Here is a 27,144-nt window from a genome sequence, read left to right as displayed (position 1 = left end):
AATTATAAAGGACTGAAAAGTTTATTAGATAAGTTAATTTTTTTTAATCACATGGTATTGGTCAATACATTTTCAATGTAGCATTTTTTACATTTTAACTATCTTTGGATATTTGTTTTTGGAAATTAATTTTTGGACAAATTTAACAAAATTTTCATAAATAAAATTAAAATAGATTAACTTTTATTTTTTAATTAGAATGAAGTAATGAAGTGATATTTTTATTTATTTAAATAGGTAGTTTATCAGTAAAAAAAAAAAAAACTTTGTCGATCTATCCTCGTTCTTTGTTCTTCTTTGTAGTTGACGAAAAAGCCATTGGTGCACTCTTTTAGCTGTCATGTCAACAAAACATATACAGTGTCTCTATTTAAAAATTATCTGCAAATTCTTTAAAATTTAAAATTATATTCTAAACTATACTTAAAATATAGTTTTAATATTGTACCTACTTAACTTATTTATTAAACCTTTTTATTTTATCTACTTTGTGTCAGATAATTAATATTATGGATTCTCAAATTTACTTTAGAATTTACTAAGAAAATCTAGACATTGTTTACAATTATAAATTATCTTAACTAATAATACAAAATTAACTTGGATAACTAAACAAACTTGTCCACGAGGACATCTAAAATTGTCACACATAAATACACACACATATTGTAAGTTATTTTGAATTATTAATATAATTTGAAATGTAAAAAATAGGTAAAAAATTTAGATTGAAAAACGTATGATTAAAAGAATTAAGTATTAACTAATATGAAATACACTTACTGAGTTGTGGGAAGAGAAATAGGAATAATATTGAGAAGAAGGTTTGTTTTGTGGCATGCGCTTTTTGGAGAGTAGGGATCTTCGAATTCCAAATATGGCTCCTTCAGAAGAATCAGTAGCAGGTGACTCCCTATTTGTTTCTATTATAACAATAACAATTACAAAAACTCATATCGGTTTTCTTCATCTTCTTCTTTCGCCTTCTTCCCCAAACCCGCGCCGCTCGGGCCAAATACCCTAACTCTCATACTCCCATTCCACGAACACCCAATTCCTCAACTTCACACACCAAACACCGCGGAACGGAACCAAACCAAACCCCGTTCTCCAACAATACCTTCTTCCCATCTCGTCCCACTCCTATGCCCAAGGGTTTTCGCTAACTACTGCGTCGCAAATAATTCGCTCCAACATTGAGGTTTTCACCCAATTCGCCCCTGTTTCTTCTCAATTTTACCTAATCGCTCTCTCTACTGTGTTTATTTTTCTTTAATTACGTGCTTAGGTTTCCAATTTTTGTTCTTAACAGGAGAATTTGTATGCTTCGTATCCGTCAATTTTACCTGTGAATGTTGTGCACGAGTTCCCACTGCCCCTAATTTGTTAGTCTTTTGGAAACGGTTTCAAAGTAAACAATCTTCATTAAAATTTGATTTTTGAGTTTATTTCACTTTTTGACGTATGTTATTTTCGTGGGTGGTGGGAAAAAGGTTGAGGTTAGGCTAAATTGGAAATAGTGTGGTTTGGTTTTTGAGAATGATCAATGCGAATGTTGATGGTTTTCCTGTGACTCAGTTGCAGCGGGAGCGGTTTTGGTTAGTGAGGGTTTTCCCTCGGGAGTGATAGAAAGTGAAACAGGAGGAACCTCTGCTATTGTGTAATAAAAAAGTTTTAATGGAAGATTTGGGTGGTACCCGATTTGATGGCCTCAGCAATGCTGTGAGGAGGAAGAGGAGTCAGACTTCACGCAGGCCGCGACCTGATTCGCAGCCTGTTTCTGACGGTCATGAACTGTCTCCCTTGTCCTCAACGCCGTCAGAGGATGCTGGCAAGATCTCTAGTGATGAGAATGTTGGCTACGATGCGAATTCCAAGAGGAAGGAGTTCAATCTTAATCATTGTGTCTCTCAAACTTCATCGGCTACTGGAGCTGAAGACGATAAATCTCATAAAAAGAGTAAAAAGGACGGTGGGTTCCAAGCATTTTATAATAATGAACCTGCACGGAGTGGCTTGCATAATAAACGCTGTAGTGAAGGTGTTCTTGCGCCGGCAAATTGGAGAGGTTCTAGCAAAGCAAAGGATAGCTTGGATTTAGAATCCAGAAATGCAGATTTGTATGCTGCAAGGAATCCTGAGAGTGTGAATTTGGCACAGTTTAGTGGCTCTCAAGATGGATTGGGGAATGAGAGCCGAGTTAAAAAGGTTAAACTCAAGGTTGGCGGGGTGACACGTACTATTCAAGCCAACTCAGCAACCAATGGTGCTTCAGGAAGCGGATCAACAATGAAGAGCTCTCGCTCATCGGATACCTCCCGACCACGCCAAAAACAACAGGTAATTATATTTTGGACGTAACTGTAGCTTATATCAGAAGTTACTGTGTCATCTTAAACCCGAACATTTGTATCTTGTAATTTTATAGGGATATAAAACCATTTTAATGCTTCCATCTAAAAGCTTAAAAGATAGGAGAATTTGATCTGAGCCGCTTGGTAACTAGTTACGAATTTGATCCTTGTTTCGATTCTTTTTGAATTAAATTTCAATGAAAGATAAAGTGGGCATTTGTCTTGCCAATGTGCCAGGCTAAAAGAGATTTTGCTTGAAGGAGAGTGTTAGATATAGAATCATTTAAATGCTTCCACCCAAAAGCTTAGTTTTTCCGAGATACCCCGTATGGGATTTGGTTTGACGATATTTGCCTTTCTTGTAATTAATCATTAATGGTGAGAAGTCTTTATAAAGTGTTATTTCGCTAGATTATTGAGGCATATCTTATCTGACATGTCTGGGGGTGGGAGGTTAGACAGCAATGGCTTATTAGGTCTCGCTCTTATTGAAGAATGGATGCGTTTTTATTTCTTATAAATATAATATTTTCTCATTTCTTTTAAATTATAGAATCTGCTTTTATTGCTCTCATCAATCTGTTTTATTACAGAGTAATTCAGATGAAAATAACTCTCCTTCGGACAAGAGAAGTGGTCTACAAGGCGTTCCGTGGAAGGATTTCTCAAGGGGTGGTTTTGGTCTTGGAAAGGAGGAATCATTGATGGGAAAGATTTCTACAAAGAACGCATCTAGTAAGCTGGGCGACAAGTCTGAACCAGTTCGAAAGAGTAAGCGAGTACCAAAGAGACGTGTGCTTGATGGGGAATTTGGTGACGATGATGATGAGGATGATGAGATTCGGTACTTGGAAAAGCTGAAAACATCAAAAGTTTCTGCAGTTTATAGAGATGAAGAAGAATTAAGCAAAAAACATCGAAAGCTCTCTAATATGGAAAATGCTGCCTCTACAAGGTCAGTCAAAGACGGTAAGAAAAAGTCTAGATCTGATAGAGTGTATGAGGACACCGATTATGAGGATGAAGAGGAGTCAGGAGGGTCTGAAGGTGAGCTTGAGGATAAGAAAAAGAAAAAACAGAGGAAGGAGTCTGTTGATGTACTGATGGACAGTAAGAGGGAAATTACCCTCACGACTCGTCAACGAGCCCTTCAATCAAGCAAAGACGCCTCAGCATCGAGTGCTAGTTTAATTGAGTTTCCCAATGGATTACCACCTGCCCCTCCTAGAAGTGAGCATTTATATGTACTGTATCTTTTAATCAATGTTATACTCAATTATTAACCATTTTGCTTAACTACAGAGCAAAAGGAGAAGCTTTCAGAGGTAGACCAGCAATTGAAGAAAGCTGAAGCTGCACAGAGGCGTAGAATGCAAGTTGAGAAGGCTGCCAGGGAATCTGAGGTTTGTTTTTGTTCTCTCCAAATTACAGTTTTTCCCTCTCACTGTGTTTGATTTTACACTAAAAGGCTCGTCCATTTGAATTCATTTTGTAGGCTGAGGCTATCAGAAAAATACTTGGTCAAGACTCTAGTAGAAAAAAGCGAGAAGAGAAAATAAAGAAGCGCCAGGAAGAATTGGCACAGGTATTTCTTTTTTCTACTAACATTCAATTTTTTTGTTTCTTTTATTTTTTATTAATTTATTCTTTGCAGGAAAAGGCAGCAAATGCAAGAATGCATGCGTCAAATACCATCAAATACACAATGGGCCCGACTGGAACAGTTGTGACTTTTCCTGAGGAAATGGGGTTCCCTAGCTTATTTAACTCCAAACCTGTCAGGTATTAGGCAATGCGAATTTGATACATTGGACATGTTAGACCATCTTCCGGATAATTTGCTTATATATGTTTGGCTAATGAAATGAATGAAAATTGATTTTAAAATACTGTTATTTCAAAAGGGAAACATTCGTGCATCTATCGAGCTTTGCTTAATGTGCCTTTGTCATACTGTCTTACTGAAACTCTTTCAGAATGGTCGACAAATAAAATAGGGGGGTAAACTGATATTAAAAATTTGTGCTGTTTGCCAATAAAGAAATCTTAGCAAGTACATTGGGCTTTAGCTGTTTCCCCATTTCAACAAATGCCTTTGAAACTAGGGATGTTTGTTTGGTAAATACATCAAGACTTTTCTTGTCTGCTAATTCTATCACTATTGTTTCAGTTATCCTCCACCTCGCGAGAAGTGTGCTGGTCCATCTTGTTCAAATCCTTATAAGTATCGGGATTCAAAATCAAAACTTCCTCTTTGCAGTCTCCAATGCTACAAGGCTGTCCAGGAGAAGGTGGTGGCTGAAACTACCTGTTGATGTTTTCAATGACCCCTATCCTATCACTTCCTTCTGCCATTTACATGGCACCATCGATGTTTTTTTATCTTTCACAGAGGCTTTTGGCTGAGCAACTGTGAGTTGAGAGCGTTTGGTAGATAGAGCTCATATTGCGGTTTGTGCATTTGCTTTATTATACTTTATTTTTAATGCTATTATAAGCGGCTTTGCGCAGTGGTATCCAGTTAATTGGTAATGGATACATGTATAGCATGGACAGACCTTTCCTGTTTATTACCCTTGCTCGTTTAGCAGCAATACTAGTATAGATTAGATGAGATGAGATCAGTCATTTTTCCAGTCAATTCCCATTGGGAAAATTAAAGGAGCTTATATGATTTTCGATGTGTGCACATACTGCAAATAGAAAAGAAATAAAGTAGAAATTAAAAATGCTCTGTTAAAACAAAGTGATAACTGGTACAATGGTTTTATTACATTTTAAAAACTATTTTCCTCTTTATATTTGGCAGACATGTTATATTAATTCTATCATTCATCTTCATCCATCATACTATATTAATTCCATTGTGCCATAGTTCTGCTTTTCATCGTCACCTGTGTTGAGTTAACAAATTCAATGTATCCTTCATTTCCCCCCATTATACTACTATACTAATATTTTGCAAAATCGCTCCAAGTCTTGATTGAGTGCTCTTATGATATTGTGGATTACTCATTTGCTCAATCACCTTCTAAAATATTGGTCGTGTAATAATCTAGGTAATAGAAAATTGACAGTCGTACATGTTTTGTTGCGTCTTATTGCTTAAAGGATAATTTGCCATCATCACCGATACTCAGTTGTAATAAAGGCTTTGTTTGGACAAATGACAGAAAAAGAGAGCACGAAAAAATGTATAAACGGACAGTGATTTGAATGAGGAAATGCAAAATGAAATTGTAGGATGATGTTTCATCCATCCTTCTTCACTGGTATTTTTGTTATAAAATAATGAATAATAATGACTATATATGATAATGATAATGGTAAGTTTATATTAACAAAAAATAATATATCAACTTCTGTTATGTACTTCCAAACTTTTAGGGCCTGTCATTTTCAGATATTTAGTGTCTGTGAAGAGTAAACAGAGACTATATGTTTGTTCTTTTTAAGAAATTTAAGGAGATAAAAAATGTAATTACCAAATGATTCTTAGTTTTTTTTTTTAATTTATAACTCTTTATTTATGATAAATAATAACCATAATAAAAAAATATTGAAATATAAAAAATTTAAAAATAGTATTAATGAAAAAACAATACAACATTTAAATAAAATAATAATAAAAATTATAATGACAAAATTAATTAATTATAATAGTACTAAATTTTTTATAATTTCATATTTAATTAAAATTATTTTTAATCAAACATATTTTATTCTAAATTACTTATTAATTATACATGTTGACTTTGTTTATTAAAAAATTATTCAAGTTTTATTTTAATTAATTATATTTATTTTTTATTAATTTTAATCATAACGATAAATATGTAATTTTATCACATAATTTATTAAAATATTTTTTTATTTCTTATATACATTAAATCATTCATCAATTTTTATAAATTTTATGTTGAAATCTGATAAGTTTCATCTTCTGAAAAAGAAATAACATCACTTTGTTCTCTCATTTATTATTATTTTTTATTAAATAAATTATGTTAATAAATTATATTACGTAACTTTAAACACTCATCTATGTTTACTTTACTTAGCATTTAAAGATCTACTTTTATTTTTCCTTAACCTGTTTCTTTTTTTTTTATATTTTTATTTCTCTCCTCCAACTAATTAAACATATTTATTCTGATAACATTTTTAATATCGAATTTTAAAAATAAATTTATAAATTTTCACTTTTATATATCTTTAACTTTTTAATTTATATATAATGTGAAATTTTGACTTATATTTAAATTCTCAGGAATATTGAACTTACTCTAATGAATTTTACTTATGATTTCTTTTAATAAATTTAGTTAGTAAAATAATACCTATGAAATGTGCATTAGAGATTGAATGTAAGTTTTGTACTTTATCTTTTTTACTCTTATAGAAGTTGTCCACTTTACTATGGTTCTAGTGAATGAGATAGAGGATAATATTAACAATTGATTGTCATCTAATTAGGGATTTGTATGAATAAACTTTGTTACATGTATTTTAAAAGGTGAAAATATATAATTAATTTTTTAACAAACAATTAATCTACAGAAAAATAAATTATGGAAATAATTATTCAAAGAAATATTTTCTCAACGAACATCTCTGACGTGTGACTGGGTATATGTTTATCTGCATGTAGAATGTAGCTGTGCACGTGTGTTATTGGATTCTGTTGGCCTGGGATGTGGATCCCTTGGTGTTGGATATGTTCTACGCCATTGGATTACCTCAAACAAATTTTTTATTACTTTTTTATGGTAATAAAAAGTTAACTAGCACAATAACAAAATAATCATAACTTAAATAATTTTCTTTTTACTTTTCTCCCAATACAAATATACTTTAATACATGACCGTACCGTAATAAAAATAAGGATTAAATATATTTTTTATCCTTCAAAATTTAGTGAAATTTTTTTCGGAAACCTTAAATTAATTTAATCCCTCATCTTTATAAATGCATAGATTTAGTTTTTTAAACCAAATTTTTTAAAGTTTATTTGATATTTTAAATGCGTTTTTCAACTAACATTAATGCAAAAATGTATTAAACGGTATAAATAAATAAAAATATTATAATGAAATGTGTTTGAAATGTCAAATAAACTTAATAAAATTTGATTAAAAAAACTAAATTCATATATTTAGAGAATTGAGAGACTAATTTGGTTCAAGGTTTTCAAGATGGACTAATTCTAATTTTCGCTAAAATTTAAAGGACCAAAAACATATTTAACTCTAAAAATAATTATCTCAGTTTGAAGGATAAGAAGATATGTATACAAAGAAGTAGAAATATTTCGTAATTAATTGTTACAGATGATATAAGGCAATGATCACCATTTATGTACCTGTTAGTGTGTTTGGATATTAAATTTAGACTTAAATATGTATTTGGTCCCTATTTTCGTTATTTTTATTCAATTTGGTCCTCATTTTTATTTTCTGTTCAATTAAGTTATCATTTTTGTCAAATTTTGGTCAATTTGGTTCTTTTTATAACGGTATTTAAATAGTTAACGTTTTTTAAACACATACCACGTGTCAGTTCCTGATTTTTTTCTTGATAGGCAAACCATATAGGCAAATAAGTGGGCCATAATAAAAAAATAAGTGAGGAGCTGCATAATATTTTTCGTACAAATTTTTTAAATTTACTAATCAATTTTTTTTTATCATCCAATAGGATGTACCTCTTATGTACCACAAATTTGATTATAAGTTATAAAAATCAATCCTTATTGCTTGCGAGAAGAAGATAGGTCAAACCAGATAGGCAAAAAAGTTGGGCATAATAAACAAATAAATGGAGAGTTAGGTATTATTTTTCGTATTTTAAAAGTTATTAATCAATCTTTTTTTTATAATCCAATGAGATGTCTCTTATGTACCACGAATTTGAATATAAGTTACAAAAACAACCCTTATTTTTTGACTAGGTGGATGACTTAATGAAAAAAATAGGTCAAATCATATCTCAATCTAAGCAGGAAACTAGTACTCTTTGTATAATTTTTTTAAATATACTAATCAATTTTTTGTTTGTTATTCAATGAGAAATATTTCTAATGTACCACAAATTTGCTTAAAAGTTAGAAAAACAACCCTTATTACTTGTATTGAATGAATAACTTAAAAAAAAGGTAAAAAACCAGATAGGTAAATAAGATGGGCATAATAAAAAAATAAGTGAGTAACTGCGTATTAATTTGTACAATTTTTTAAACTTTGCTAATCAATATTTTTTTTATCATCCAAAGGATGTACTTCTTATGTACCACAAATTTAATTACAAGTCACAAAAATCAATGCTTATAACTTGCACCAGGTGGTTGCCTTGCAGAAAAAAAGAGAGCAAACCAGATAGACAAAAAAGTTGGGCATAATAAACAAGTGGGGAGCAGCGTATTATTTTTCGTACAAAGTTGTAAAAGTTATTAATCAATCTTTTTATTATAATCCAATGGGATGTCTCTTATGTACCATGAATTTGATTATAAGTTACAAAAGCAACCCTTATTTTTTTCCTAGGTCGGCTTGATGAAAAAAATAGGCCAAATCATATATTTCAATCTAAGAAGGGAACTGCATACATAGTACTCTTTGTATAATTTTTTTAAATATACTAATTAATCTTTTGTTTGTTATTCAATGAGAAATATTTCTTATGTACCATAAATTTTCTTGAAAGTCACAAAAATAACCCTCGTTACTTGCATCGAATGAATGACTTAAAAAAATAGGTCAAACCAGAAAGCTAAAAAAGATTGGCATAATAAAAAAATAAGTGAACAACTGTGTATTACTTTGTACAATTTTTTAAACTTTGCTAATCAATATCTTTTTATCATCCAAAGGATGAACTTCTTATGTACACAAACTTGATGACAAGTCACAAAAATCAACTCTTATAACTTGCACTAGGTGGTTGCCTTGAAAAAAAAAAAAAGAGGCCAAACTAGATAGACAAAAAAATTGGGCATAATAAACAAGTGGGGAGCAACATATTATTTTTCGTACAAAGTTTTGAAAGTTATTAATCAATCTTTTTTTTATCATCCAATGGGATGTACCTCTTATGTACGACGAATTTGATTATAAGTTACAAAAAAACAACCCTTATTTTTTACTAGGTGTTGACTTGATGAAAAAAATAGGCCAAATCATATCTCAATCTAAGGAGGAAATTGCATACATAGTACTCTTTGTACAATTTTTTTAAATATATTAATGAATCTCTTGTTTGTTATTCAATTTGAAATATTTCTTATATACCCTAAATTTGCTTAGAAGTCACAAAAACAACCCTTATTGCTTGCATTGAATGAATGACTTGAAAAAAAAAAGGTTAAAATACTCAGTTGGTCCTCGTTTTTGTCGCAGAATCTCAATTTGGTCCTCGTATTTTTATTAGTCTCAATTAGGTCCTCATTTTTGTAAATTAGTATAAATTATGTCATTTCCGTTAGTAGAGAACTAACACCGTTAAATAGGTGCCACGTGTCAGCTCCTCGTTTTTTTGAATTTTTTTGAATTTTTTTGAATTTTTTTGAATTTTTTTTTAATTTTATTTTTGAATTTTTTTTAAATTTTAAATTTTTTTTAAAAAATACATTTATGTCACGTGTCATGTCTGTAGTGTGCCACGTGTTAATCTAATATGATGACACGTGTCAAATTAATGTATGCATCTCAATTTGGTCCTCATATTTGTTAAATTGATTTGATTTGAGTCCCAATTTTTTTAAAAAATTTTCAATTTCAGGCACTCCAAATTTAGACCAAATTTTACTTTTATGTAATGTTATGATTATTTTTATTAAAATTGATATTTTTATTAAATATTTTAATAATATTAATTATATTTAATATTAATTCTATTTTAAATATATTTATTTTAATTTGTTATAAAATTATTTTAAAATTTTACATTTGAATTTATAAAATTATTATTTTTAAGTCAACTCTAAAATATTGTTGATATTGAATATTATACAAATATTTCGAATATAAATTTATTAATCTATATATTTATAATTTTAAAATAAAATTTAAATAAAGTTTAATGTAAAATATAAATTTAAATAAATTAAATGTTATTAAAAATATATAATAGAAATATCACTTGTAATAAAAGTAGCATCATTACATTTATAAAAAAGTTAAATTTGTTCTAAATTTGGAACACATGAAATTAAAATTTTTTAAAATAAATTTGGGACTGAAATCAAATCAAATTAACAAATATGAGGACCAAATTGAGATTCATACAATAATTTGACACGTGTCACCATATTAGATTGACACGTGGCACATTACAAACTGACACGTGGCATAAAAATTTTTTTAAAAAAATTAAAAATTAAAAAAAAAAATTTAAAAATTCAAAAAAAGAGAAGCTGACATATGGCACTTACTTAACGATGTTAGCTCTCTACTAACGGAAAGGACCTAATTGATACTAATTTACAAAAATGAGTACCTAATTGAGACTAATAAAAATACGAGTATCAAATTGAGATTCTGCGACAAAAACGAGGACCAACGGAGTATTTTAACCAAAAAAAAATTAGTCAAAACCAGATAGGTAAATAAGATGAGCATAATAAACAAATAAGTGGGGAATTGCGTATTACCATAAATTTGATTACAAGTCACAAAAATCAACCTTTTATAATCTAGGTATAAGTGGAAGCTACGTATTACTTTTCGTACAATTTTGTAAAATTTACAGATCAATTTTTTTGTCATTCAATGGATATACTTCTTATGTACCACAGATTTCCTTACAAGTCACAAAAATCAACTTTTATTGCTTGCACTCGGTGGCTATTACAAGTCACACAAATCAATCCGTATTGTTTGCACTAGGTGGTTGACTTGAAGAAAAAAATAGGTATAACCAAATAGGCAAATAAGTGCGACATAATAAACAAATAAGTGAGGTGCTGTGTATTATTTTTCGTACAAACTTTTAAAATTTACTAGTCAATCTTTTTTATCATCAAATGGGATATATCTTATGTACCACGAATTTGATTATAAGTTACAAAAATCAACTCTTATTTCTTTCATTATATGACTGACTTGATTAAAAAAATAGGTCAAATCATATCTCAATCTAAGGAACTACATATTACTTTTTCTACAATTTTTTTAAATATACTAATCAATTTTTTGTTTGTTATCCAATGAAAAATATTTTTTTTATAAAGAGTAAAACTTAAAGATAAATATAGATACTAAAATTTTAAATCCTCATATATATATATTTAAATGTGTTAATGTTATATGATGTATATTATATATAAATTATTTTTATTTTATTATACTGTGTTATTTATATCATGTATGAATTGTTATTTTTAATGGATTACTACTTTATTGTATTATTTATATTTATATAATAACTAATTATTAATTTTTATATACATACCAGTTCTTTACATATATAAAGAATTAGATAACCGGTTCTCTCATTTTGTTACAATCGAGAGTGTGTGACATTATTACACAGAAATTACATCTCCTCTGCTATCCCTTCTTTAAAAGTATTATGTATATCTAATTTTTATTTACCGAGAAGCGCATGCTTCCGTAGGAACTGAAAAAGCAAACAATTATTTTCAAGTACCAAAAAACATACATTGTTGTCCTATTAAACTATTCTGTCTTTCGTAATATGTGACAAAGAAATATATGTATCCCCTAATGAATGAATCATATTTTAATCCTTTCTATGATTTTTCTTTTGACGAATACCATCATTCTAAGAATATTTTTAAAGAAAAAAATTGCAAACAACATTTTTACATAGTTCTGACTTTTAGGTCTAAATTTTCTCTATACAGACTAAATTATAACAGAAATAAAAAAACGAAATCAAAGTGAGTTACTATAACATTAAAATGAAAACAACCTTTAATGCAGCCATTAAACAAAGATAGATGATTAATGAATTTCATTCCAGAATCCGTGGCTGTGAACGCATAAACAGATTAAAAGAAGGAAGTTAATAAAAAGCCATGGAGATTTGGCATTTTGTGCAATGGAAGTTTCAACTTTTGGAGGATTTAAAGTTCAGTACAATACACCTTTTCCAACCATATTTCTCCATCCATCTTAGTACTGCCAAAATAGTGTGCCACTCATAACTCTTCCACCAAATCAACCACTCAACATTCATCATACCAAAATACACAAATAAACAATTTAACTATATCATGCCCCACTCGAGAACCTCGTGCCTTCTTTTCCATACCGCTAAATTACAATAATACCCCCATTCCTCCATCTTCCAACCATCTCCACGTGCGTCCATTTTCGTCCTTTGCGTAAATTCATTCCTTTTAGATAAAACTATTTTCTCATATATATTTTTTTAATAACCACGTGTAAACTAAATTCAGATTCAGATTAAATTAAATTAAATTACAGCAATTTGATTCATGTGGTTGCTTCATTACATGCAATTTGACTCTATAAATTACATTTCAAGAGCAACAGATAAAGTAAAATAATTCTCTACCTCATCCACTGACGGTTTGAATGAATAAATATTTGATGATCTTTAATTTGTTATTGTGAACAAACAATGTATATCCAGAAAAAATAGAATAATAATTATGTAGCATTGATTGTGTGCCAAACCATTATTGTTTAACTACATGAGCTTTGTGTAAACACTAACCAAATTGATGAACAATTCAATAACAGTATGTTGTGTGAACGTGAATAAAGGATAAATTCTGAATTGAAAAATGGATATGTAACATGGGTTAAAGCATAGATACACTAAACAGAAAAAAAAAAAAAAAAGAACAACACTTGAATCAAGAAGGGGCAACGGGAATCCTTTCATCGGAAAAAATGCTCCTCGTGAAGTTAAAGAAAGATGAAGACATGGGCAACTCCTCAAGCTCATCGAAAAAATCAAGTTCTTCGCTTTCGGAAGCCGACAAGTTCTTGACTTGTGCGTAACAAAGGGGTTCTTCCTCCTCCAAGAGAAGATCTATTCTCTCATGGCTTTTCTCCGTGTTTAGCTTGAAAGGGTCTTCTTGTTCTATTATTATGTCTTGGGAAGATTGCAGGTAAAGAAACTTTTCTTCATTTCTACCTTCATCTCTGGGCTTATCATCATCCCTTTGTTCTTCTTCTATATGTTCTTGATCTTCCTCCTTTGAGATACCTGAGAGGTCTTGGGTGGTTTCGGATTCAGATTCTTTTGGTTGTTGGGGTGAATTTGTGGTGGTGGAGGTGGCGGTGGTGGTGGTGGGGCATGGATGGTTATGTGTAGAGGTATATGTGACGATGAGCATTGAAGCATCTGTTCTGCATCTCTCTACCTGTTTTTTGGCTGAACAACCTTTGGATGTGCTGCACTTGTAATAGCCCCTGCATAATTGTACCAAACCAAGCTTATAGATCTACCAAAAGTTTAGCAGATAAACGTACTTAGCATTTTAATTACGGTTTAACGGGTATGATCGAGTTCGTCAAGAGTAAATTTCTCTTTCCGAGCATTGAACAAATTCAAAACTAATAACATTAATCGATTCATATCACTAAATGCAAAGAACTAACAAGAGCTAAAAAGGCCCAAATTGCTCACTTTTTTTTTTCCCTTTTCTAAGAATTATATATGGGTGCGGGTGGAATCAGGAAGAAGGAGAAGTAAAGAGTGTGAATATTGGAGTATGGGTCCATAGGAAGAAGAAATGATTTTGTTGTAGAAAGAAGGAACACCTTGGATATGGAGACCCTTTGATAGGTTTTTGTCCATATTTTCTCCAAGACCAAAAATCCGAAGGTAGCCCTTCATTCTTCACCTTCCCAACATTCTCTCCTATCCTCACTGCCACAACTCTTTTCTCAACCAGTTTCCTGCAACATGCACAACTCAAACATAAAACTTCCAACTTTACCAAAACTAGAAAAAAAAAATCTTCTACCCATTTTCACTTTTCTTAACCTACCTTTTCTTTGATGTTTGAGTCTCTGATGATTTGAGCTCTGAAGATGCTTCTGAGTCGGGTTGGGAAGAGGCATTAGCATCAGTGTCCATGGCTATGTGTCTGTGTTGTTTTGGTGCAAGCTTGGTTTGAGAAATGGAGGTTTTGAGAGGCAAGTGTATGATTGATTAGAGAGAGAAAAAATAGTATAGTAGTAGGAAAGGAAGAAGGACAAGGTAAGAGATAATGGCAAAGCCTGCAAGTTGCTTTCTCTCTTTCTTTTCACTCATTTAATATAAAGTTATGAAGAAGTTGCACATATCACTAACAGCGCAGCCCCCAGCAACCCCACCTTTGCAATATAGTATTAATAAGCACCCTTCAAATAAAGAGATATTTTTTGCTACAAAAATTCGTCAATGGTGCCCGTGCTCATCACTGCCACGTGGAATTCATTTCCTATATCCAACCAAAAATGAAATCCTATTTCTCGGGAAATATGCGATTCCCAACTCTCATTCAATCGCATACTAAAAACATGTTCGGTTACTAATGCACTACCACTTCGAACACTCACATATAGGTTAACAAATACCCTTTTTAGTTTTCTCGTCATTTTTTTCTTTCTTAAAATGGATAAAAATACTGATTTCACTGTCCAATAGAATAGTATCATATTAACGTTTTTTAACTCCAATTTTAACCATTTATTGAATAAATATCACTTAATTTATTGTTTGAAGAAAAAATTAAAAGAATATTTGAGAAATGTAGAAATTACTAATGAAAAAAAAATACTTATATCATATCTGAGTTATAATGGAAATCAGTAATTTATAAAAAATTAAATATAGTCTTAACAGTCAGAGAAAGTAAAAAAATATTATTAATATACTTTTCTTTGAAAGCTCTTTCTCAGACGTTGCTTTCAAACAAGTTTTTAAATGATAGTTTGAGTTTTTAGAAGAAGAAAAAAAGGCTTTTGAAATAAAAATCAAAGCTCCTGAAATTAATTGTTGGAATTTTCAATTTAGTTGCAACAGTTTTTAATTAATGTTTTTATTGATTTATTGAATTTATATCACATCGCACCTACCAATTGTGATCTTTAAATGAGAATAACGAATGAAAATATTACGTTATATATACACTAACGTATTAATATTTATAAAACAAAATATACTGATTTGTTTCTAATAAAAAGACCCACATATGAGGTAAATTTGTTAATTTTTATAATAGATATAGTGAAATAATACATAAACATAAATCAACATATTACAATTTTTATTATTTTTATTTGCTATAGTAACAATGAAGATAGAACTTAAGATCTTACATATCCATTCCAACTTTCTTAACTGTTGTGGACCTTAACGAGTATAGATTTGATTCACTGTCACGTTCTAATGTTTGATAATGTACTTTATGAAAGAATTTTCAATTTATATTTGTATTTCACAATCATATTATTATTAAGGATATATTTGTATTTTAAAATGGTGACAACAATATAAAGAAATGGGGTTCCATTCTAGTACAGGGCTATGTATATAGTTTGGTACTTGGATTGGAACCTTGCTCCTCTTTCTCTCATTTTCCGAAGAGGCAATGGAATTTGGTGGAATATTTATGATTAGGTGGGCCTAGCAACACAACTTGGAAGACAGTGTCCAATTAACGTTGTCGGGCTTTAACGAATGATTAACCAATCCATAACCTCTTCATCTCTTCTCCCAAACAACATATAGACAAATAATCCATTCCAACAACCACTCTTCATCTTTTTATACCAACCCCTCACCTTTCTAAATTAATCTCTTCCAAGTTAAAAAATAATGAATTAAGGATCAATCTTATACAATTCAATGGAGGAAACCAAGGAAGGGCCAAATGGCTCATTCCTATCCGTTAGGTCAAGCTTTTCATATTTTTAAATCGCTTATTTTATACATATAATTAAATGAGACTCTTGTTGCAAAAAAAAAATTATAAATAACTATAGGCCTTAATTTGGTAACAATACGAAGACAAAGTAGTATTTGATGAACAAATTTTCACAACCGTCTTAGCACAAAGCAAAGATTTCCAAATGGCTCATTCCTTTTATCCGTCGAATTAGGAGGCAAACCAACGCACAAAAGATATATATAAAAAAAGAAAAGAAGAATTATGAAGTTTCTAATCTATCAACGTACAATCATGGTTTTTGACATTTATATATCTCCCAACAAGATTCTAAGACAGTGTCGTATAAAATGTCAACTGAACGAACAACAGACGTGGCAACCACCTTTTAATGCCTTTTCCAGCATCTATAGTTGCTAAGTCACGTATATAGAGATTAGAGACACACCTCAATATTGAACTGATTCCCTAGTTGGTGTTTAATCTGTTGCATTGCAAATACTCGTCATGGTTTGTATGAATAGTTTGCAGAAAAAAACCAAAGATCTCTTCAATGGCATAACCGCAAAAGAGATCTTCTACATCTTCACCTTCACCATCCTCACCCTCCTCTTACCTCTCTCGTTTATGCTACTAGCCAAATTCTCCGATGCACAATACTATCTCCAAACCCTCACCTGGTACCATTCACCGCAGCACTTTCCTTATGTTTTAACCCTCGCCCTTCACATCAACCCTCTCATTCTCTACGTTCTTGTGTCCATCATTAGCGTGGCTTCGTTCATCCACGTTTTGACGGGAAAAATCGTCACTTTGAGCGACCCTTCACCACCATCCAGTACTGTCGTTCAACCTCGTCTCTACACTGCGTGGGTTCTCCTTTGCACGTTCCAAGTTTGCGTTGGGTTGGGCATTGAGGGGAGTATTGAGGCGGGGTTGTATGACTCCGATGAGTCGAGTTTCGGCGTTGAGAGAAGCTTTTTAAGCAGAGTGATTTTCCTGGTGGGGTTGCACCAGACGACGCAGGCTTGGGCCAGGATGGTGGTGAGGCCTGTGGTGGATGACACGGTGTTTGGTGTTGAGAGAGAAGTTAGATTGGTGGAGAGGGTGGTGGTGGCGGCGAGCTTGGGTGGGTTGTGGTGGTGGAGGTTGAGGGAGGATGTGGAGAGTTTGGTGGTAATGGTGGAGGCGAAGAAAGAGCAATTGATGGATGTGAGAGTGAGTGACTTTGTTGGGTGGTGGCTCTACTATCTCACTCTCACAATTGGGATGGTAAAGATTGTAAGGGTTCTTATAGGGATGGCCACAGTTTTTTTGTGTAGAACAAGTGCAACAATTTCCAAGGTGGAACATTGTGAGATTGATGATAAGGTGTAATTTTCTTTATCAAAAACATCGAGAGATTGGGTTTTAAAGTTCTCAGAATTTTTTGTTTATAAATTACAACAAGGTTCTCATGTCTTGTAGCATGATTTGGAAAAGGGTAAAGTTAACCAATTAATGCTGCAATTTGTAATTCTGATCTCTGTTGATAGACATTGCAATATTTGTTATATGTATTTCTAAAAAACTTGGATTCAATTTTTTATTTACAGTACACTTCTTATAATTAATAATAAAAGTTATAATATTTATGTTTAACTGATCAAAGAGAAAAATTAACAAATGAGTGAAGATCAATATTAGGGAAAGCTAACAAATTAGAGAAAATTAGAGATACTCATATAATTAACTCTTTCCAATTTTAAGAAATGAGGGATATATTAAGAACATATTTTTATTGATGAAAAAATTGTAAAGAATTCCCGACAAAGGTATATAAGGGACTTAAAGTCAGTATTGGATGGTCCTGCTACGCAATTTCTAATGAGTATCCTCTCTACAAAAACCTATTACTTTAACTTAAGATGACACTCCAGTGATTTCACCTAAGAGCTGTCTTATTTTAACTTGAAAAGGGTGATTTAGTGATATATAGAGTTGCATTTTTTTTTAAAATATTTACAATAAAAAATGCTTTATCAAAAACCAACTCTGTTCATATAGATAGAAGGAGAGTTGGTCCATCGCTGATGGGGCCCAATGTTTGTTTTTGAAAAGATAACAAAGGCCCAAACATTAGCCCATCAGATTTATGCCAATTTTTATATCATGGTAATATAGTATGAATTTGGCTATTTTCATAATTTTAAATAAAATTTAATTTAAATATACTTGTTGTAGGACAACAAATTTTACTTATATATTTTTATAACAGTTTTTAAATATTTTACGAGCAAGATGTTAATAATCTAAATAAATTATTATTAAAAGAACTATATATTTCATTTCACCAAAACAAAATCAATTATTAATTTTCATAGCATATTCGTCATACTTATGTCCACATAAACTAATAAAAATGGAGATAAAGTGAGTTTGGAGTTACACTGTTGTTGGATTCCTTTGTTGTCTTGGAAAAAGCCTATCCCTCATTTTTATTTAAATCCCTTCTTCATTTTCTTGGACCGTCGAATCAATCTGGCTGAAATTCTTATGAAAAGTTTCCGATATAATATTACTCCCCGTGTTACTTCGTGGCTTCTTCGGACCCATACCATTGCTTCTACAAAGAAAACTACTGATAATTAAATACAAATTTTCGTTGTTATATGGCAAAGTTTTCGTTTGCTAAAAATATCGGTTTTTTTTAATAGCTGGCTGACGACTGCAATGAGAACATCGAGGACATCACCGTCGGAGTTACATGTTCCTATCACTTTCATCAATTTTGTGATCATAAGGTTCTTCGATCATTTATACGTTCAAATATTCCTTTTCCACCTTCAATCATGGTAATGGATACCCTCTCCCAACGGCGGACCTTGGTTGGGAAAAGGGGAGCCATGGCTCCCCCAAACTTTTAATGATATATATATATATATATATATATATATATATATATATATATATATATATATATATATATATATATATATATATATATATATATATATATATATATATATATATATATATATATATATATATATATATATATATATATATATATATATATTATTTTTATTATTTTTATTAAGTTATATATATATATTATATATTTTTATTGTTTAAAAAGTAAAATAAAAATTAATTTGATGAATTAATAAATGGATTAAAGATATTAAGATTTTATATCTAGTTATATGGTTTATCCACAACAAGTCATAAAAAAGTATGAAATAAAAGAAAGACAGATTAGGAAAAAGAAATTGGAAAACAGTGATAACAAATATGCATACTCACACGATCTCATGAATAAGTATCCTAATATGATATATGTTTGTTAGATTTATGATTCTTTCATTACGATATTTCTCCCAAATTAAGTTTCCCCAAATTAGTATGAACCCTAACTATGATTTTAGGAATTTTTTGTATGAAATTGGCATGAACCCTAATTATATTTTCTTAAATTAGTATAATCCAACATTATAAAATGTTGATATTTTATATTTTCAACTGCATACAATGAATTAGTTGAATATTCTTGAATTGAAATAAAAATTAGAATACTCATTTATGTGAATTCAACAAATTAAGAAAATTAAAAATTGAAAAGTTTGAATCGCATGATTTAAATAAAAAAATTATTTTTTTTAATTAAAATTTTTTTATATAGAACATCTAATTTGACACCCCTACATATTTTCTTTAAGTTCCGCCACTGCCCTCTCCCCTATGTTTATCTGCATAAACACAATTTCTTGATTAATTACGTTAACATGGAACTTGACCAATTTTCATCCACAGCTTTAAATTTAAGAGAAATCCTAGTGGGTTATGGCTCTACTCAAGAAGATGTGTTCCAAGGGAAAGAGGGTTTCTCTGGAATGGAATTGCTGGGATCTGTTGAGGATGAAAAAGGAACCAAACTGTTCGAGGATGAAGATCACAAACAGCTTCAAGAACCCCAAGTTGATAAGTTGTTAGAAGAGTTTAACTATGACCATGATATGCAACTGAAACCAACACCACAGTTCGATGAAACTACATGGCCAGGGAAACATGACTTAGAATCAGCTGAATACAATAATCATGTGCCACCATCATTATCATCCTTAGAGCTGCTGAGAAACTACAGAAGCCGATTTAAGAGGATAAGCGAGCAAAATATAACAAAACCTTCTTTGGATCACCACCAGATATCAACTGAAGAAATTATGAGAGTAGCTGGAGCAAGGTATTGTTGTGACATATATTAGTTGAATTGGATTGTTAGTTATGGTTAGACGATATTTTTTAACATATAAATTGTGTTTTCGATTCATAATACATAATTTATCTCTGTTATGATCTTGTGCTTTGACCTTATGTCAGGTATGTTCAATATTCTGCACATTGGAATGATAGTTTTTGCATCCCTATGCACCCATATGGATTGGATTTTGGTGGTTTGTCTGAGGAAGAAAATAGAGACGTAGAACTTGTTCAATTTCTCCTTGCTGCAGCTGAGAGGGTAGGTTGCTACCAATTTGAACGTGCAAGTAGGTTACTTCTCCACTGCCAACGAAATTCATCACCCAATAATGCAAGTCCTGTTCAAAGAGTTATCTTTCACTTTGCTGAAGCACTTCGAGAGAGAATTGATAAAGGACTAGGAAGAACGACAACGAAGGGATCAGACAAAAATGAAGAAAGGGGGTTGATTCAAAAGATTGACACCAACGTTGCCCTAACATGCCATCAAAATATTCCTTTCAATCAAGTCATGCAATTCACCGGAATACAAACTATAGTGGAACATGTTGCATCCGAGACAAAAATCCATGTTATTGATCTTGAAACAATAAGTGGGGTGCACAATACAGTTTTGATGCAAGCACTGACAGAACGGCAGGATTGCAAAGTGCAACTTTTGAAGATAACTGCACTTGCACTTGATTCATGCAGAAGCATGATAGAAGAGACTGGAAAAAGGTTAGCTAGCTTTGCTGAATCCTTGAACTTACCCTTTTCATATAATGCAGTTTTTGTGACAGACTTTGCAGAGATAAGAGAAGACGATTTTGAAATTGGAGAGGGTGAAGCTGTGGCTGTGTACTCTCCATATTTTCTGAGGTGCATGGTATCAAGGCCAGAGTGTATGGAAAATTTGATGAGGGTTATATGGAATATGAAACCGGTTATAATGATAGTCCTTGAAGTTGAAGCAAACCATAACTCACCGTTCTTTGTGAATCGGTTCATTGAAGCGTTGTTCTTCTACTCAGCATTTTTTGATTGCCTTGGAACGTGCATAAAAGATGAGAATGAGTGCAGAAGGAAAATAGAAGCAGTGTTATCTGAGGGGATAAGGGACATTGTTGCAATGGAAGGGAGAGAAAGAAAAGTTAGAAATGTGAAGATAGATGTTTGGAGAAGGTTCTTTGCAAGGTACCGAATGGTGGAAACAGGGTTTAGTGAGTCATCTCTTTACCAAGCTCACTTGGTGAATAAAGAGTTTGCTTTTGGGAAATTCTGCACTGTAGAAAAGAATGGGAAGTGTCTTTTAGTTGGTTGGAAAGGGACCCCTATTCATTCAATCTCAGCTTGGAGGTTTCTTTGACAACGTTATTTACAGATACACTCATTCGTTTGTGAAGAAAAATGCTAAGTTCCCTTATTTCCTTTGTTTTTCTCTTTTTCAATTGATGACAGTGAAGCCCTTTAGATTTAGACCAATCTCTATTGAATGATAGGATGCTTGTTGATAACATGTCCAATTAAATTAGTTTATCTAATTTTCAATTTTATTAAAAACTAATTAGATATTAGAGATAAAAACATTTTGATAGTATTTTAAGTCTGATATAAGAGATTTCTAGACATACTTAATTAGTCTAGGTTATAGTTTGTAAATCATGATTTGAGTTAATTGAATTTTATTTTAAAAGACACTTCTATTCAAATAATTGTTTGAGAGGTAAAGATATAACTGTAATTTAGTCACACAAGTTATCAATTTTCTTGAAAATAAATCAGTTTCAGAGATCTGTTGTTCATACTGATTGTTAGTTCTAGGGACTAAATTGAAAAGGGGATTGAAATAAATTACTATCAAATTTTGAAATAAGATGACAAACGGTTACTGCATTAATTGATAAAAATGCAATAAAATAGTTTTAATGCAAATTAAAGATCAGTTTAGTGAATTAAAGTCAATTCAGAAATTATAAACGTTATACAAGTTTTAGATTTATTTCTAAGAATAATAATTTTAAATACGTTTTATATTTTTTAAGTGATGAACTTTTACGTAAATTATTGTATATTCTGAAAATTTTTAACTCAAAATATGTTCTGTAATTAAATTTGGTTTAGATGTTTCTATTTCTAAAAGTTAATTTAATTCAATACTCGTTGTAATTTTCTTTATGCGAAGATAATACTACGGTAACTGTAATTTTATTTTTATTCGATTACGTACCATTTAAATTGAAATTCTACTGGAAATTACAACATAAATATATAAGTACTAACTATTATATTTATCTATAATACATCGGTAGAAAAAGTTAAGATACAAAACAATATAAATAACCGAACATTAAAAAGAACAATAGTTTAGCAATAGATTGGTGACGAAGCAATGAACTATAAATAATAACGGTTCTTCAAAAGGGAGCTCAACAGTGAGCCACATCCAAATATAAGGTCTAAATTACATGATATCATCTCTATCATCCTAACGACCATCAGAGGTTTCCACATGTGCTCACACCATTAAATGGATGATCATTGCAAAGGAAAGGCTCAAACATAGAAACAAACACCACAAAGAGAGGATAAGCTGGAATAAAATATTTTTAACATGATAATGAGCAAGTAAATGTTAAAATAGGTTATAAATAGACAAAGCAATAAGCATCCAAAACATGCGCTTGATATAGAATTCTGCACCTGTGTTGATTTCTAAACTCTGTAGAGTCTAGACACAAGAGGTTATCACTTAACCACACACAAGGTTAATCCGATTCTATCTCAGGCCCAAATACCTCCCAAGACTAGGACCTCTTGTCACTCTTACCACATAATTCATTATACTCTACTTGAGTGTAAACGATTATTAGAGTTCAGGATACATTCCTTTATCTAGATATCTCTTATATCAAGGCATACACTAACCACACAATCACCGAGAGTTTTCCATGAAACTCTTTTACCAACAACATTCTACACGTCATCTCAAGCATTGTAACTTCATGCCAATGTACAACTACCAGGCCAATTCATATTTCGTTTCACGCCAAGCACAACATATAACAATATCATTTCATTGCATTAATCATACGCGACATCATACTTCATATGTTTTAAAAAGGGTAAACCAATCAATCATCGAAGCATACAAGCATACAAACAACTCTGCTATCAATCTCGCTCAAGCTAAAGAGCTCTCACTCAAGCCAGGAACTCTCGCATGGGCGAGATCACAAACAGTGCACAACACCAATTCTCACTCAAGCTAGCCCATCTCGCTCAGACGAGATTACTCTCACTCAGGCGAAAGACCTTCGCTCAAGCGACACTTCGAGGCAGAGAGCAGGGACAAGTTTTTGCTATTCTCACTTAGGTGAGAGCTTCTCGCTTAAGTGAGAGCATCTCGCTTAAGTGAGAGTATCTCGTTTGGGCGGAAAACCACTCGCTTAGGCGAGCAAAGAAGATCCCCACCTGCACTCATGCATGCAAAGTCAGAATCCGTAATTAAAACACAAGCAGTTCATTTTCACACAAACACAAGCATCATCCAAGTAATTTATAGACATGAAACTAGACACATGAGTATGAAAAATATAAGACCTTGGAACTGGTCACGTGAAACTAGAGCTTAAGAACGAAAACAAACCGGAAAAGAGACAGAGGTTTATTCAACTTACATGGAAGAACTACTTCCTGTTAGCTCGAGGGAAGGGAGAAACTTATGCCCTAATAGATTTTCTACTTCAATAAAGGAAGTAGAGAAATGAATTGGAAGTCCCTAATGGATGGGCTCTAGACCCTCTAATAAAGTCATGCCGAAACCATTTTAAACATAAAAAAAACTTACACGAATAGTTGAATAATTTTTATATAACTTTTGTAGACCTTGTTCAACTTATACAATATTTTATATATAAGATAAGTAAAGACAGTAAATAAAGTTATTAAAGTTATTGTAAATTCAAATATAAGATATATTTCGTATCAATAAAATAGCCATGACGGTTATATAAAAATTAATTTTTATGAACCACTGATGCAAAATGCTTTATTAAACTGCTAACCAACTAAAGATTTCCTAATATGACTTTTAATATACTTATTGTAAAATAAATAAATTTACTAGATCGATTTAATGGCTTAAAGTTAGATGACAACACAAAAAGGCTTACATAGTCATGATTTAATCATATAAAACTATATTTATTCAGTAAAGCAAACAAATTTTACACTTGTATTCCATCAAACATCATATATATATATATATATATATATATATATATATATATATATTAAATTTTCCAGTAAATAGCTTAATGATTGTCATGATTTTTGTTTGATAAATATTACATCACAGAGAAAAATTACATCCACATTTAACTTCTGCCTATTAAATAAAAGAAAGGTTGCAAGCAAATATTTGTTTTTACTTTTCTTTTGAAGTGGCAAATGCCAGAAACAGAACGAAATCTTCTTTTAACGTTTATTTAACTTCTAGAAATGTGTGTTAAATTAATTTTTAATACTAAAATAATAAATACCTTTCATATTTTAATATGAGAAATTTATTAATATTCATGCACTAAAATTCGTTATTCAATTTTTAAGAAAACATGGAATGAATAAGTTTCAAAAGGACACATTTCAATTCTTAAGAAAAATAAGTTTCAAAGGACTAATTAAACCAAAACATAAATATACTTCTAAAGTTTTTCCCAATACACATTTTATTATTAATTAAACTTTATTAAGAATTACAATACTATTTTAATGATACTCCTTGTTTAATCGCTTCAATAAATTTTTTTAATGAATTTAACTAATAAAAGGTGTTCGATATAAATGTTGTTTTAATTTTCTTACTAAATACAATTTGGGTTTAATTACTCTTTTAATTCCTTTTTTTGTCCAAAAATGTCAAACTGATTTTTCAATTTTTGTAAGTTTCAATTTGGTCTCAATTTTGAAAATTGATGTAATTTGTTTTTTTTATTAAATTTTTTGAAACAAATCAATATTTTTTTTTATCAAAATTAACACTGGAACTATGATTATCTATAACAATATATAGAGGGGATTCCTCTTTTTGTGTTTACTTTTCATTTTCCAATTTTACCCTTAATTACTATTTTAAAAATTAATTATTTTATAATTATTTTTTCTGTAACCGTTTTTTTTTTTAATTTTTTATTTTGACCGTTATTCTAAAAACCTTTTCAAACAATTATTTTATTTAACAACTATTTTAAAATTTATTATATATAATTTAAAAATAAATATTATTAAACTTATAAAAATTAAAAAATTGGATACACAAACGCTGTCGCGCCTGTGTGTTCGCTAGTATTAATTATATCAATAAAACAAATCATTATTATTAACAACTTTAACTTTAATTTAATTTTGATAAAAAGTTACTTATCCGTTTCAAAAAGTTTAACAAAAAAAATTAAATTACATTAATTTTAAAAAATTGTGACCAAATTAAAATTTATAAAAAACTGATAGGCTAATTTAATATTTTTTGAAAAGAAAACATAAATAAAAATATTAACTAAACTTAAAATTTGTATGTTTATTATGTATAAAATTAATCTTAATTGGTAAAAAGTATTGCAGTTGAGATTGGTGGTCTGAACACGCAAGCAATTAGTAAATGGAGCATTAATTTGCATGTGAAACGGTACCGTAAATTGTGCAATTGACAAAATGCTAACTCAGATTTTAAGAATGATATGTTAATATATTGTCTAATGCTCTGTTAAGATGAGGGAGAAATCGAGAGAAAAAAAGAAATTAAAAGTGAAGTTGTTTTGATTAAAAATAAAGTAAAATAAAATCAATTAATTAATTAATTAATAAAGAAAAGTTTAATCGATAAAAATTATATTTTAAAATAAATAAATAAATAAATAAATATATATATATATATAATTGTTTACAAAGTATTAAGTTTTAATATAGTTAATTTTATTTGATTTATTATTTTAATTAATTATTTAATTATATTATTAATAAAATAGGGTTAAATATATGTTTTTGTTCTTTTAATCAATTTTTGTTAAATTTGTTTAATATTTTAAACATTTCTCGCATGATAGTATTTTAGTTGACATCGAAACAAAAATGTGTTAAATGATGTGAACATTTCAAATATCACGAAATGCTCTTTAAACTTTAAATGTCAAATAAATTTGATAAAATCTGGTTAAAAAGATAAATCAATGCATTTTCAAATATGGGAGACAAATTGATCCAAAAATTTTAAGAAGGACTAATTTTAATTTTCACTGTTAATGATCAAAAATATATTTAATCCAATAAAATATTACTCATAATTTCTTTGCATTCTTAAAAAATCAATATTTTGTATGTTTTTTTTTATTTTGTATTTTTGTATTTATTTGTTTTTTTCAATTTTCGAACTTTCTTTTTCTTTTTTGAAGTATATTTGCCGGTTTTCGTCCTTAAATCTAAATAGGCTGTAAGTGACTATATCATATTTTGTATATAAAGAGAAATTGAAAAGAAATTGTTTTCTTTTGTTTTTAAGCTTTCTTTACATTTTGCAATATATTTATCGTTTTTCGTCCTTAAATCTAAATAGCGACTATATCACATTTCGCATATAAGAGAGAAATTAAGAAGCGGAACCAAAGTTATCTCTCTCCTCCTTTGATGAATCTTTGATAGTACCC

General features: G+C 30.3%; 4 protein-coding genes across 8 annotated transcripts; 3 read left to right on the top strand and 1 right to left on the bottom strand.

Moving 5' to 3' along the window:
• The first annotated feature begins 776 nt into the window (after positions 1-776).
• Positions 777-5,028, top strand: LOC114187032 (HIT zinc finger and PAPA-1-like domain-containing protein). Of its 4 annotated transcripts, XM_028075144.2 has the most exons (8): positions 912-1,201; positions 1,313-1,411; positions 1,579-2,340; positions 2,948-3,584; positions 3,657-3,757; positions 3,850-3,939; positions 4,009-4,136; positions 4,525-5,028. In XM_028075144.2, exons 3-8 carry the CDS (start codon positions 1,678-1,680, stop codon positions 4,667-4,669), a joined length of 1,764 nt encoding a protein of 587 aa, XP_027930945.2. In that variant the 5' UTR covers positions 912-1,201; positions 1,313-1,411; positions 1,579-1,677; the 3' UTR covers positions 4,670-5,028. The 4 variants fall into 4 exon arrangements, with proteins under 4 accessions (XP_027930939.2, XP_027930945.2, XP_027930965.2 ...); XM_028075138.2 differs by lacking the exons at positions 912-1,201; positions 1,313-1,411 and adding an exon at positions 777-905; XM_028075164.2 differs by lacking the exon at positions 1,313-1,411 and having other exon boundaries at positions 1,585-2,340.
• An 8,058-nt stretch (positions 5,029-13,086) lies between these two features.
• On the bottom strand, positions 13,087-14,639 carry LOC114174449 (uncharacterized). 2 transcript variants are annotated; one of them, XM_028059292.2, is made up of 3 exons: positions 14,342-14,627; positions 14,112-14,249; positions 13,087-13,760 (listed from the first exon to the last, which is right to left on the bottom strand). In XM_028059292.2, the coding sequence occupies exons 1-3, from the start codon at positions 14,428-14,430 to the stop codon at positions 13,199-13,201; spliced, it is 789 nt and encodes a 262-aa protein (XP_027915093.1). In that variant the 5' UTR covers positions 14,431-14,627; the 3' UTR covers positions 13,087-13,198. The 2 variants fall into 2 exon arrangements, with proteins under 2 accessions (XP_027915093.1, XP_027915100.1); XM_028059299.2 differs by lacking the exon at positions 14,112-14,249 and having other exon boundaries at positions 14,342-14,639.
• Positions 14,640-16,698: 2,059 nt separating this feature from the next.
• Positions 16,699-17,763, top strand: LOC114163190 (uncharacterized). The gene has a single exon (XM_028047347.2). It carries the CDS (start codon positions 16,733-16,735, stop codon positions 17,600-17,602), a length of 870 nt encoding a protein of 289 aa, XP_027903148.1. The 5' UTR covers positions 16,699-16,732; the 3' UTR covers positions 17,603-17,763.
• Positions 17,764-19,937: 2,174 nt separating this feature from the next.
• Positions 19,938-21,960, top strand: LOC114179788 (scarecrow-like protein 23). The gene is made up of 2 exons (XM_028066247.2): positions 19,938-20,447; positions 20,585-21,960. Exons 1-2 carry the CDS (start codon positions 19,990-19,992, stop codon positions 21,810-21,812), a joined length of 1,686 nt encoding a protein of 561 aa, XP_027922048.1. The 5' UTR covers positions 19,938-19,989; the 3' UTR covers positions 21,813-21,960.
• The last annotated feature ends 5,184 nt before the right edge of the window (positions 21,961-27,144 follow it).

Source organism: Vigna unguiculata, chromosome 1 (assembly GCF_037176805.1).
Source record: "Vigna unguiculata cultivar grain cowpea cultivar isolate G323 ecotype 2 chromosome 1, ASM3717680v1, whole genome shotgun sequence".
In the NCBI taxonomy this organism is placed as follows: domain Eukaryota; kingdom Viridiplantae; phylum Streptophyta; class Magnoliopsida; order Fabales; family Fabaceae; genus Vigna; species Vigna unguiculata.
Note: the sequence above shows the minus strand (reverse complement) of the source record. Positions and strands in the feature narration are given on the sequence as shown.

Coding starts and splice junctions, on each gene's coding strand:
- LOC114187032 (XM_028075138.2), top strand. CDS start 1,678: ATGGAAGATTTGGGTGGTACCCGATTTGATGGCCTCAGCAATGCTGTG. Junction 3,585..3,656: donor ACCACCTGCCCCTCCTAGAA/GTGAGCATTTAT, acceptor GCTTAACTACAG/AGCAAAAGGAGAAGCTTTCA. Junction 4,137..4,524: donor TTTAACTCCAAACCTGTCAG/GTATTAGGCAAT, acceptor CTATTGTTTCAG/TTATCCTCCACCTCGCGAGA.
- LOC114174449 (XM_028059292.2), bottom strand. CDS start 14,430: ATGGACACTGATGCTAATGCCTCTTCCCAACCCGACTCAGAAGCATCT. Junction 14,250..14,341: donor ACTCAAACATCAAAGAAAAG/GTAGGTTAAGAA, acceptor TGCATGTTGCAG/GAAACTGGTTGAGAAAAGAG. Junction 13,761..14,111: donor AAAGGGTCTCCATATCCAAG/GTGTTCCTTCTT, acceptor ACAATTATGCAG/GGGCTATTACAAGTGCAGCA.
- LOC114163190 (XM_028047347.2), top strand. CDS start 16,733: ATGGTTTGTATGAATAGTTTGCAGAAAAAAACCAAAGATCTCTTCAAT.
- LOC114179788 (XM_028066247.2), top strand. CDS start 19,990: ATGGAACTTGACCAATTTTCATCCACAGCTTTAAATTTAAGAGAAATC. Junction 20,448..20,584: donor ATGAGAGTAGCTGGAGCAAG/GTATTGTTGTGA, acceptor ACCTTATGTCAG/GTATGTTCAATATTCTGCAC.